Source organism: Aquila chrysaetos, chromosome 22 (assembly GCF_900496995.4).
Source record: "Aquila chrysaetos chrysaetos chromosome 22, bAquChr1.4, whole genome shotgun sequence".
Lineage (NCBI taxonomy): Eukaryota > Metazoa > Chordata > Aves > Accipitriformes > Accipitridae > Aquila > Aquila chrysaetos.
The window spans coordinates 16,908,500-16,920,899 of record NC_044025.1 but is presented as its reverse complement, the minus strand read 5'-3'; the positions used below and the strand labels follow the sequence as shown (position 1 = coordinate 16,920,899).

The window sequence follows — 12,400 nt, the reverse complement described above, 5'->3', positions numbered from 1 at the left end:
AAGAACACACAGACAAACATTTTAATCAAAGAGAAATGCTCCATTCATTACACTTACTTATCTTATTGTTAACATTATAAGGATTGGCCTTCAGATTTCTTTTAATGTTAACAGTACATCCCAACAACTTAACCACAGATTTAAAAACTTTTATATCCTAAGGGCGTGCTCACGTTCTAACCGAGGGTTTGCAACTAGTTAGTAACATGCTTGCTACTAACTTGAAGTGTGTCCACACACCACATGTTTGAGGCTGGGTTAGTAATTCCACTCAGCTTCAGTGTCATACCCTTGTCGGAGAATGAGGTTACAGCATCCTCCTACAAGTCTGGATCAAATCCTCATCTTACGGGGGAACACGTCTCTCCTCATTCTCCCGGGCTGCCTTTAGCCCTTAGCCTGGCCGTTCTGGGCGCGTGAGACTGTAGGAATTACCTGACCACCTGCACCCACATCTACTGATTTGAGCACTGAAGCAGCGTAGTGGTTGTGGATTGTAATTACAATGGCAGAAAAGTCTTTCTTTGGAAATAAATGTTTTGGAACTCTGTGACAAGAGGTAACCCACTGTAAAAGTCTCAGATAGAGCGTATGGGCTAAGTCACACGAGCGCATTTTGCAGGTGGTGCAGTCTTTGCATGAGTGGTTCTTAAACTGCCTAGGGCATAATAAAAGCCTAGCCTGAGCGAGCCTGAAAAAAGACATTGCTACTGACAATATTAACGAGAGTGATTTTTCATGCTTAGCCAGTTTTTGGAGCGGTGTTCCTAGCACCAGTCTACAGCTGTGGGGAACAAGACATGAAGCTAGATGGAATCCTGCTCTCCCAAGGCTTGACATTATGTGTGCCTGTTGCTTAAAGGATGCGCAGCAGTGCAAACAATCACCATGCAGCAAAAAACATTACTCAGGACCTGCTCAAGGATGTACAATTATTATTATTACTGTACCTTATGCCAACATCCTGCTACTGGCAGTCCATCTGGTCCCTGCAAAATTGAATTTACAGATTTAATTTCTGTTGACAGTGACTTAAGTGTCAGACCCAAAAACCTGAAGCTCAATGTTCACAACGATGAAAGGTTCAGCAGCACCTTTAATTACCATGCAAGACCCATTTACTGTTATATGCACAAAAATAAATATGCAGGCAATGTAATCCATGTCTCACGCACAACACAAAATTGAATACACCCCAGGGTAAAAAGAAAAATAAAATAACTCTACACTTTCTTTCTCCTTTGAACAAAAAAGAAAATGTGAACAAATACAAAAATTTGGAACAACAGTTAATTAACTTCATAATCTGCTTTATAAGGTAGTGGTTTTTGCAGTCGGACATATATATATGGAAAGCATGATGTGGAAATGTATTTTTTTGTTAGTATGCGCTTTTCAGTTTGGGGGCGGTGATGTATTTTTTTTTTTTCCCAGATGATATCGTAATTGTGTTAAATTCGATCCTGCAGTACTTAGTTTCTTTAGAAATCTTGATTTGCTGAACTGATTGAAATAGGATGAGTTGTGGACTATGCAAAGGGAGTGAAAATATTTGTCTTTTTCTGATGGAGATACAAGAAACATACAGAAATCAGAAAGCCAGAAGAGCTTACTTACCAGGAGGAAAACACTGAAAAGGAAGGAGCCCCTTAGAAGAGGAATGGACTATATGTGACCAACTCTTTCAAGATACTTTAGAAGAAATAGCTGACTTCAGCTGCCTTTTCTGATGCTGGATTTTTTTAAGGCTCTTGGATCTCTGATTGCATGAATTTCTGCATGTAGAGCTACAGAGAGCACACATGCACTGATCCTTCCCTCAGAGCCACCTCCACATTAACTAGGGGTGGGAAGCCACGAGGATGTGTACGCAGCGGAGATAACTGCTAGTGCAAATATAGGTCAAAATGCATTTTTACATTTTTTACTGTAAATGTCAGTCATCACATTTTTTGTATTCTGTATTGATTTTATATGTAAAATAGCCTATGCCCAATAAAACAGATGCAGTGAAGTAAGGTTACCCTCTCCAGCTACTCCTAGTGTAACAGGTCAAGTTATTTTCACATGCTTTCCTATAACATTAGTTAGAAAACATACACATTTTTCTGCTGACACCAGTCATTATTTTGGTCCATGACTATTCATAAAAAAAGTGCAACTTGTACATTTACCAGAGTTGTCTGGGGGTGAAGGGTAAAGGGGACAAGGCACAGCGCAGTTGTTAAACCTAGAAAGATCCTGACCTGCTGTTAAAGCGCATCCTAACACTGACCATCACGGGGTTGATTTCTGCCCTGGGCTTTTTCTTCTTCCCGTGCACTCAAAATACTTATTTTGGCCATCCTAAAACTGCACATCTTTCTACCATGTTTCACTCAAGTGATTAAAAAATGACTCGTCAACTTAAAAAGAGCTTTGCAACCTGCGTGTAAGGCTCACGCTTGTGCTGCTGGACTGAAAGCCATCGCCGAGAGCCCAACAAGCCTCCACCGCACGGTGGGGTGGAGAACGAAGACAACAATCCCAGCCAATGTGTAACTAACCCTCACATACGTAAGCGGGAAGATGTGCAAGTGCTTTACTAACTAGTCGTGTAGTAGTTAGGTATCGGAGAAATTGCCTACTGCAGTTTACATTGCCTCCAATCCAGACAGGTCTTGTGTTTTCTATATAGTTAAGATGGGAGATGCTTGGTAAATATAACATCTCTGGAGAGTAGATATGTAGAGTTGAAGCAGGCCTGCTGCTAGTAATTGGTTTCTTTGACACATATGAAAGTAATTTAACTTTTTGAAAGAGAGACAGCTTACTGCCCTTTGTTTCTCCGAAGACAACCGCAAATCATCGAACATGCAGCATTTTCTATGGTTAAAAAAAAATGAAAATAAAACAATGACCTCTTTTAGCTAGTCGTGCAGAGCCCTTTCAGGGAGCAGAGCACAAACCTTCCTGCATAACGGTTGGACTTCAACCTGAGCTCTGCAGGGCAGAGCTACGTGCTGACACAGCAAAAGCCATTCTAATGCCCAGAGTGCCAGTGACCCCCGTGCTACAGAACTGGCCGGTCACTTGAGGGAACTTTTCAAAACCCAGCTGGGAATTGGACTCACAGGGCTGCAGCAGCACAGGCACGAGGGGAACCAAACTTGGCCATAGGTGCTGAGAGAAACCAGAACTAATTTTTAGCGTCTGTTATCATAAAGGGGCAAGCATCCCCTACGTGATCTCCCATTGCTTATGCTCCTCTCCTAAAGTCATTTTAACTGGGAGGGAGAAGGCACAACACATTGGCATCCTTCCCCAAATGCCAAAGTGAAACATCTTGTCCAGCTCTGCTGCCTTGTGTCCTTCCTCTCCCCGGAGGGATTCGCTCCTCGGGACAGGGCTGGGCCACAGCAGAAACACACACAAGCCATGCAAGAAAGAAAGAAAGAAAGAGAGCAGATACTGTACCAAAGGGCAGGGCACGCTCACCCCGTCCAGGCCTGGGAAACCTGGGTCCCTTTTGCTGCCTGCAATGCTACGATCTCCCTGTTTGAAAAAATAACTGCTTGTTGAGAATGGTAAAGGACAGGGGAGTTACTCGAACAGACGCGCAATGTTTCGGCAGAGGAGGACAGGTCTAGAACTTTACACCTCCATTTCTGATGACACAGCAAGTCAGCAGAGTGGTTTTATGGTAGGGAATTCACAGACACATAGTCTGTCATCTGGGAAAGATCTTTATACACAAACCAGAGATTCATGTTTGTAACAGCCTGTTGAAAAAGATGAGGGTTAAATCATGCAGCATGTTGAGGGAGGAAAGATGATCATAACAAACGAAAAAATTAATTGTAGTTCACATTCAATCTCCAAGCACAATAAAGTGTATTGACTGAAGGAGCTTTTTGCTGGTATAGCGGAGCCACACAACAGCTTTGATTGCCATAGCTGTGCTGATGGGGTGAGAAAAAGTCACACATTTAGAAAAGAAATGGGTTTGTTGGAGCATGTTGGAGCAAGTACCTGGCACTACTAGTTAGGTGCAGCTGAACTAGGGGCTAACAGCTACGTTTCAGTAGTTTTAGTTCAATAGTTGATACGAATCGCTCTTTCATCCTGCAGCCTCAAAGCATTTCAGGGAAGGGATCTCTGGTTTTAGTCTTTATATGAGAAATAGTAATGAAAAGGAGGTAAACGTTACCAGACCAAGTAACTGCTTATAAACGAGTACAGGTTTTTTTTTTTTTCCTGGGCCCTATCAAAGGAATGAAAGGTTCTGGAAGTGGACTTGGGAGATCCACGTTCCTCAGGCTCAAACACCCAGGAGGTTTCCTGGAAAGGCTCTTTGTGTACACGCTGCACGGCGGCGGCCCGGGACGCGTCTGAGAAGGGACAGATCTGAGGTGTGAGCTGCTGTCTCAGGCAGAGAAACACAGCGAGGTCTCTTCTCCCAGGGGAGCTCCAGCTCGTACATCACTTACCTTTGGCAGTACTAAGATGCTAGCAACTCTCACCCGCTTCTCCACGCAGGGGAGAGCGATCTGGGCTCATCCCCTGCTCGGTTTGCGGAGATGAAGGGATGGAGCTGACCTTGTTTTCAGACTGATTCCCATCCACTGCACTGAGTTACTCCCTGATTTCAAATGTACTCAAAAGCCAGGCCAGCAGCTTCACCAGGGCACGCTATCTCCTGAAGAGCATTACTGAAGCCCATTGTTCCTGACTACAATAAGAAGGTCTTTACACAAAGATTCTTTATTTTTACTGCTGTGGCTTGCTCCCATCTGGCCAGTGAGGAGCCCTTACAGCGAGCAGTGAACTTCCAGCAGTGCAGATAAAACAAACCATTAAGAAAAGTGAGAAAACAATAACCATCTGCTCTGATTTACTGCAAAATAAAGAACTACCAAATCCTCCCTCTCTTTCCCTGGCTGCAAAGCTGCATCTCCTTTTCAGTCCCGGCAACGCATGCTTAGGGTGAGTGAAATAAAAGACGTACCACAGGACAAGGCTGATCCAGTCCGGGAGGGCCTGGTTCCCCCTTCTGCCCTTTGGCTCCTTTTCTCCCTGGTATTCCTCGCTCACCCTGTTGGCACAACAGGAAAATATCAGGAACAGGAGAGGAAACACCTTGGCTTTAAGTCGCACAGCACTTGCAGAGTCCCACACCTCAGCCAGAGTAGGGACGTTTGCACTACTGTAGCCTCAGCTGACTAATTAAATCACTGCGAAAATCTTCAGTTAAAGCTGGGTGGAGATATTTTAATAGATAATTTTATAACAGAATGACTAAATGACCAGTTTCTGCTAGAAACCAGGCTGGTATCTGACAGTAAGTGGGAACCCCAGCTTCCAGCCACTGCCCTGCGCTCAGCTGGGCTCCTGCCTCCAGCTGGGCACCCCTTTATTTAAGGATCCCTGTAACAAAACCTTTGACTTGGATCCATTTTCAAGGTCTATAAACCAAAATTAGCAATTCTTTGCAACTTGGAGCTGTCAGGCTGCTCCATTTCGCTATAATGGTTGTGCTGGGAGGAGATAGGCTTGCAGAAAGCACTTCCAAGTGGGCAGAAATTAACTGCATGTCCTGCCCTACACTGGGACCACGTAGATACTTGTGCCACAGAAAAGGCCTTACAGCAGCGACCTGAGAAACACTGCCAGACTGAAGAAGGAACCAGCACCCAGGGCAAGCATCGCCGCCTGCCGAAAAGAGCGGCCAGTCCTGCCCCCCCGAGCATCTCTACAGCCATAACCCACTCACCTTCTCGCCTCTTTCACTTCTCTCTCCTTTCTCTCCTCTGAGACCTGGGAAACCCTATCACAACAATTTTTTTGGTGGGGTTAAAGGGGAAAAAAAAAAAAAAAAAAGTTTCTAAGTTTAGTGTGCAAGCATCCTGGCATCTCAGTTCAACATAAGCAATCCCCAGCAATCAACCCATCCTCCCATGGTGACGAATATGACATTTTCTTCCTGTTGACTTAGTATGCCAGCAATTTCTTGGGAAAGCTAGTGCTTCACCATACCCCACTAACATTACAGCTATTAGAGATTTTCATTTCACTGAATCCAATACAAATATTTTCAATTGGAAAGGGAAACCCCTGTGACATCTTTAGCTGAGCAGTTACTGCTGTGCAGTGGAAGTAGTCTGGCAGCTGGCCTGAATTAAGCCCCTTCCTACAGACATCATTCCACAGGCACCATGTTTAAGGCAGAGTAGTCTATACAGTGTTAGCTGCACATTTTTCCAACAACCTCAAGCAATTTGATGGCCTTTACATGCGTGTTGTTCATGTTTCTATATATCACAATTCATGTTTTCCATACTCACATCCAATCCCGGCTCCCCTGGCTTTCCCTGCAGTTGTAAAAATAAAAATTAAGACATGCCGTATTGAGTTTGGCATTGCAGGCAAACTTATATCCAGTTGGTGAAATAGTGTAGTGACAGCACGGGCTCACCCAACAGCCCCTGGGGTTCGAGGGGAGCTCCTCGCCACGCATCGGGATAGTGCTGGTAAGCCCAGCTCTGCAGTTCTGGCTGGACCCACCGTGGCAGGATTTTACAGCCCCTATTTTAGGATTACACCACAACTTCACCGCCTCTTTCCCACACCGATAATTACCTTCTCTCCTTTGGTACCGGGTAAACCGATGAGCCCTGGAGCACCCGGGAGACCCTTAAAGAAAACAGGAACAAGGCATTGGGATAGTTGCTGTAAGGCAGGTTTCTGTTGATGGCCAGAAATGAGATACGGGAAAACGACTCACAGCAGGTCCAGTGTCGCCGTGGTCCCCCTTCTCACCGCTGTCACCTTTTTCTCCCTTTGCCCCGTCCAAGCCCTGCATAAATGAAATGGCATCAACCAAGAAGACCGGGCAGCTCTGCCCAGGACAGCCACCCCGTGCATCCACCACCTCCTGGGATGCTTATACCTGCGCGGCTGGTAACATTCTCCTCTTGACCGGCTCATATAAGAAAATAGTTGAAAATACAGGTTTAAGCCTGTGGGTTTGGAAACCCTAACTCGCATGTGCCGCTGGCCCTCAGGACTCCGTGCTGGAGGAGGATTTAAGATTGTAAATGTGTTTGGAAGGAAAAATGGCTTGTTTTCCAAAACACCAACCGCTGCACAGCACAACCCAGGGATGTGTTGTCAAACTGACAAAAAAATCAGTCCCCAGAGCTGACAGGCCTTTGTGAGCCTGTAAATAATGCACTGGCAGCCTGGAAACAGTGGGTGACATTTAATTTATTGACTTACTTTAGGCCCCTGGATTCCTGGAGGACCCTGCGGGAAAGACAATGGTGCATTTGAAAACCAGATTTTAAAAAACAAACCCCAAAGTTTGCTTCCCAAACCATTTCTTGCTCAAATTATGGGCTGACAATGGCCAAATATTTCTTTTCAAGACAGGTGGCAGTTTATTTGGTTCTCCGACGTCAAGTCAGAGGGAAGGGGAACTGAAAGGGACCGCTTTGCGTAACAGGCAACAATAAAGCTCTGCAACATGAGCTTTGGGGAGCGAGCGCTGCTGAAGCAAGTGACAGCAAGCTGCGGAGGGCGGCACGCTGCCACCACGGCCCTCCGAGCTCGGGCAGGGCTGGGGACACCTCCCCGGTTACGAATGCCACCTGGAAGGCGGCCTGGTTTTGAAGTGCGGTCTCTCAAGGTGCATCTTGGACACAGCAGAGGCATCCTGACCCTCCTGATGCACTTGACGGCTCCTCAGCCTTTTGGAGCATCGCAGGTACCCAAACACCTTAGACATCCGCATCAAAAACGCTCTGCGGGTTCATCACCACCCGCAGCCTCTCCCGCTGCAGTTGACGGCAAAAAACCATGGCAAATTTATGGGAATACAGACACCACTGTGGTGGGGAACAGGTTTTCCCATCCCACAAGGTTTTATCTTTTCCCCATCCCAAGGAACGGCTTGGTTATTTGCAAACTATGCCACAAATGCTGACGTACTCTCCTAAATCAGGTCCTTCCATCTCTCCAACAAGAGCACCCAGTGCTGTAGCTCATCCTTCATTTTTTTCCTGGATTCACAGCAGCCCACAACGATTAAACAGAGCAAGCCACCCTTGTCCTCAACTAATCACATGCGATAACAAATCTGCAGCAATGCTCAAAGAGCCTCTTTCCAGAGTCCTACCATAGGGCCGGGTAATCCGGGGGGTCCAGGCTCGGGTATGATCTGCAGAAGGGAATTAAACAGCATGTTAATGGGGCTGGGCACAGAGAGAAGACAGTTTGGGAATAGAAACCTCACACGGCCCAAAATCATGATTTAATGGCTTTAATCAAAATATCTGCTAATCAAAGAGCTGCTTGTAGGACTTATAAACAAATGAGTCGTAATAAGCATATGAATCAAGATAGCTTCTGAAATGAGAGATGTAACCCACACTACTCAGTGTATTTGCCAGTCGCAAAATGGATGTAATGGAAAATGATGCCATTTTCTGTACAGACTGGAGGAAACCAGACTTTTTGATTAAAAAAAAAAACAAAACAAACAAAAAAACCAGAACAAAATTAGAGCTCTCATGTCATTAATAAAAAGCTATCAAACCCACCACCACTTCTTTTTTTAAGCAAAAGGCATGAATAAGTTAAAAAGGATGCAGAAATGCTATAAAACTGCAAGGAGCCCGATATGTTTTTAGAACAAAATATAATTATAACAGCAGCATCCAGTATCTCAACCATCAATGCAAAATCTAAAGTAACTTTGCGGTGCCGAGTATGCAAACTGTTCTTCCCTAACAAATAAACCCCATTTAGATGCATTTGAAAGTTCCCGTAGAAAGCAGCTGGGTTTTGTTCCCCTCTGCTACATTGATGAATATGAGACTGGTGGCTCCAGCCTGCACACCCCGATTTCGCCTGACCCCACGTCATGGAAGAGGCTTTATGTTGCCAGGATCTTACATGATTATTCTGCAAACACGGTGACCCGGTGTCTCCTTTTTCTCCTTTGTCTCCTTTTGGCCCTTCTGCTCCCTAAAAGATAACAGTGTAATGCCAATGTGGTGAGTCTTCCAGGAAAGCAAAACCAAGAGAAAAATACATTTGTTTTCCTCTAAACTCCAGCCTTGGCTCAAGCAAAACTCATGTTCATCCCCAGGGGACTTTGAGAAAAGATTTTCTCCTTTTGCTACCGGCTTAGATCACCTTCTGAATAAGCTGTTATCATCATCATTAGCAAAGAAAATTTAAAGCTCCCGCATCCTCCAGCTCCGCAGTAACGAGGTGTGGACAGGCCATTGCTTAAATCAGCAAACCCGGCCATATTCTGAGCATTTGCAGAAATCAATACATTAAAGAACCAAGCAGCAGACGTACAGGGACAGAAGGAGGGACGTACCGGTGGACCCGCTAAGCCCATTTCTCCTGTCTCTCCTTTCTGTCCCGTGATTCCCACGCTGCCCTGGTCACCCTTTGCTCCTTTGGGACCCTGGAAGTTTACAGAAAACAACTTGCTTAGGAGAAAACCATTTAAACCCCCCCCACAACAGCCATTTCTGCCTTTCCACTCTTTCTCTCCATATCGCAGCACGAGCTTACAAAAACATGTTTTAACATTAAAACTTACACATGCCAATTTTGCGGGCACAGCAGAATTTGGCTGGGCCGTAGCAGGGATTGCAGCCAGTTAGGGTTGGGAAGGTTTATGACAAAATTTGAGACAGTGTCTGATGAACCACTCGTAAAAGGAGCCCCTTTAACCCAGCAGACATGACCGTGAGCAGCATCTGCGCACTCACGGCTGAGCACAGGGCCGTAGGCAAAGGGCAATTAATTCAAGGAGATGCAGCTGAACATTACAGGGCAGGAACTTGCTCCTGGCAGGCTGAGATTTACTTTTCACAGCAACAGCTCTCACAGACACACACGTAAACTCCTTTTTAACTCAGCTCCTGCGAGGTCTCGCTCCAGCCATGCCCCGCGCACCTTTTCACCGTCCAGTCCAGGTGGACCCGGCAAGCCCAGCTCTCCCTGAAGCGACACAAAGAAAGGGGAGCCCACGGTAAGTTAAATCAGAAAATCATCTCGGGAAAGCATTTTGCAAGGAAACGAGTTATTCGTGTGTATCAACTGTTGTGGTTATGGGTTTGGCATTGCCAGGCTCAGGAGCAGCAGCAAGGAGGTTTCAGTGATGTGCCAGCATTACCGTCTCATCTGGATTTGGGCAGCATGGTGACCTCGAGAGGCACCAAAATCCTGCTCCATCCCGAGAGATGCTTTTCTGTAGGTTAAATTCTTCTCTTACAGAAACTACAGCTGACTGTAGGTTACCGGCTATTGCTTGTGGAGGGGGAGGACAGGAGTCCCGCTCGGATGCGGTGCCGGGGCAGTAAGTGGCACACGGGGCAGGCGGGATGGAGGGCGGCTCGGCACAGCCTTTGGGAATGCCGGCCCTTCTTCACAACTGCTTCTCCCATTTACTTCTGCCTCCTGCCACGTGCAATGAGGAAGTCTCGGAGGGGCTGGGATTTCACCCATCAGGTGTGGAATTGGGAGCAGATTCGTTTCTGGGACAGCATCCTCCAGAAGAGGCTGGAGACCAGAGAGAGGTCAACAAAACTTTGGCTTTTGTGTGAAAACCTCCTTTTTCAGCCCAAGAAAGTGTTAAATAGCATTTCCTTTACCACGCGTAGTCTCAGGTCCCACAGCCAGCATTGCCTGCCTTATTTTGGCTTGGGAAACACTTGCTACATGGAGAGCTGCTAACGACCGCATCGCTCTCTAGGAAACAAGGTCTGCATGGCAGAGGTTGGGCTCACCTTGGGACCTGGAGCGCCTTGGGGCCCCGGTGGCCCTGGGGGACCTGGTGAACCCTGAAACACAGCAAACAAAACGGGCATGAGCATGACTAATACTAAAGCACGCTGTCCTCATGCTGCTGGGGATGAGCTGGGAGAAGCTCCCAACCATGATCTACAACAGACACTTGTGGGACCGGGGTTGCCCAAACACCACGATGAGCTCAGCTGACACAAAGCGACCCAAGGGCCCCTCTGGCACAGGGGAAGGTCATGCAAAAGAAAACACAACCGGAGCTAGCCGGGTGTACAGGTGCAGCAGTACATGTGTTAAGAGGCAAAATGCCTTTAGCTGGAGATGTGGCCCCAGATCTGGTGGTCTCTTTTTGCACTCTCCCCGCTCCAGCCAGCTGGCCTGGGGAGAAGCATCCTGCTGAAAAGTGCAACAACCAGCCAGGGAGGTGCAATTAAAGAGGGGAAATGAAGGGGTTTGTGTGAGCACTAACAGCAGGAAAACTTGCACACTTAAATAATCTGTTTTTCCTGGGCACTGCTGGGTGTGGAGACCACGATCTGCCTTGAGATGAACAAATATTTTTCAACTTGCAAATTTATCCCAAACAGCAAAACGCATGGTCTCGCTCAGCTGAAAAACAAAACGGTATCATATCCTCAAGCACCTTTTTCCATGAGTGCACAGTCAGATACTGTTACATTTAATCCCACTGGAAGCATGTAGAGCCACCCCTTTCCAAAGCACTGTCCATGAGACAGGTCAGCACGCAAACACTGAAAACGGCTCATAAGCAGGAAAACGGCAAAGTTAGGGAGGTTCAATGACGTGCCCCTCGGCAATCTCCGCATGCAGCACAGGGGAGAGGGTCTGGGCCCAGCAGATGAAGTCTCCAGACGTTTGATGGAGCCTCTCCAACCACTGCACTCCACAAACTCCACTCACAAAGCTGCATGCCGTGCAGACATCTGGCAAACGGTAATTACCATCACTTTGTGTATCCCTGCAGCCTGTTATAAAACAATTAGGATGGTTCTCAAATATATCTGTAATTAAGTATTTATTCTATTCAGCTTCTTTCATCTTAACAAAAATGGTAGGGCATTGTTCGGTCAGGCAGATGAGGGCTTGGGCACAGTTTCCCTTCCTCCCGCATCCCGACCGCTGCTTGCAGAGAAAACCGCTCCAGAGGACGCGCAGTGAAAATCGCAGCTCCGCACCGTGCCGTGGGAATAACGCCCCGCAGCCAGCAGGGTTTAAGCTGTAATTTGGCTGCTCGCACTCGTTGCGTCGGTTGTTTATATGTCACGGGCTGTGTCAGGTTGCTGTTACCTGCAGAATATTAACTCACATCCCACAGCCGGATCCCACGAGCCTGGTACCCAGCCTGAGTTCACAGCCTCGAGTTTTGCCACTCTTTTGCTGGTACATCCCAAATATCCTCAGCTCCCAGACGCAATAAGCTCTTGCCTCCCGGCCAGCTCTGTGCTGAGACCGAGATCTCGGGAAGGAGATGTAGGACGGGGACAGACGCAATGCCACAACATCACTGTGGCAAAGCTTGGCAGTTTTTCAGTCCTTTCCCATTAACCCACAGGAATTGACATGGCCATGGTGC

At 46.8% G+C, this 12,400-nt stretch overlaps 2 protein-coding genes across 5 annotated transcripts in view; one reads left to right on the top strand and one right to left on the bottom strand.

Moving 5' to 3' along the window:
* The window catches only part of HNRNPAB (heterogeneous nuclear ribonucleoprotein A/B), a 31,379-nt gene extending 29,343 nt beyond the window's left edge, over window positions 1-2,036 (top strand). For both annotated transcript variants that reach the window (XM_029997849.2, XM_029997846.2), the window contains one exon: window positions 1,572-2,036. The gene's annotated coding sequence lies outside the window, so the exon portion shown is untranslated. The remainder of the gene's footprint in view (window positions 1-1,571) is intronic.
* Window positions 1-12,400, bottom strand: part of COL23A1 (collagen type XXIII alpha 1 chain) — a 203,122-nt gene that overhangs the window by 9,028 nt on the left and 181,694 nt on the right. For 2 of the 3 annotated variants that reach the window (XM_041119310.1, XM_029997837.2), the window contains 12 exons: window positions 10,791-10,844; window positions 9,958-10,002; window positions 9,371-9,460; window positions 8,935-9,006; window positions 8,156-8,197; window positions 7,258-7,284; window positions 6,764-6,835; window positions 6,619-6,672; window positions 6,324-6,350; window positions 5,753-5,806; window positions 4,988-5,074; window positions 951-989 (listed from right to left, as the gene is read on the bottom strand). In XM_041119310.1, coding sequence (XP_040975244.1) covers window positions 951-989; window positions 4,988-5,074; window positions 5,753-5,806; window positions 6,324-6,350; window positions 6,619-6,672; window positions 6,764-6,835; window positions 7,258-7,284; window positions 8,156-8,197; window positions 8,935-9,006; window positions 9,371-9,460; window positions 9,958-10,002; window positions 10,791-10,844 — 663 coding nt within the window. Of the gene's footprint in view, window positions 1-941; window positions 990-4,987; window positions 5,075-5,752; window positions 5,807-6,323; window positions 6,351-6,618; window positions 6,673-6,763; window positions 6,836-7,257; window positions 7,285-8,155; window positions 8,198-8,934; window positions 9,007-9,370; window positions 9,461-9,957; window positions 10,003-10,790; window positions 10,845-12,400 lie in introns of those variants that run through there. The other variant, XM_041119311.1, reaches the window with a different exon arrangement.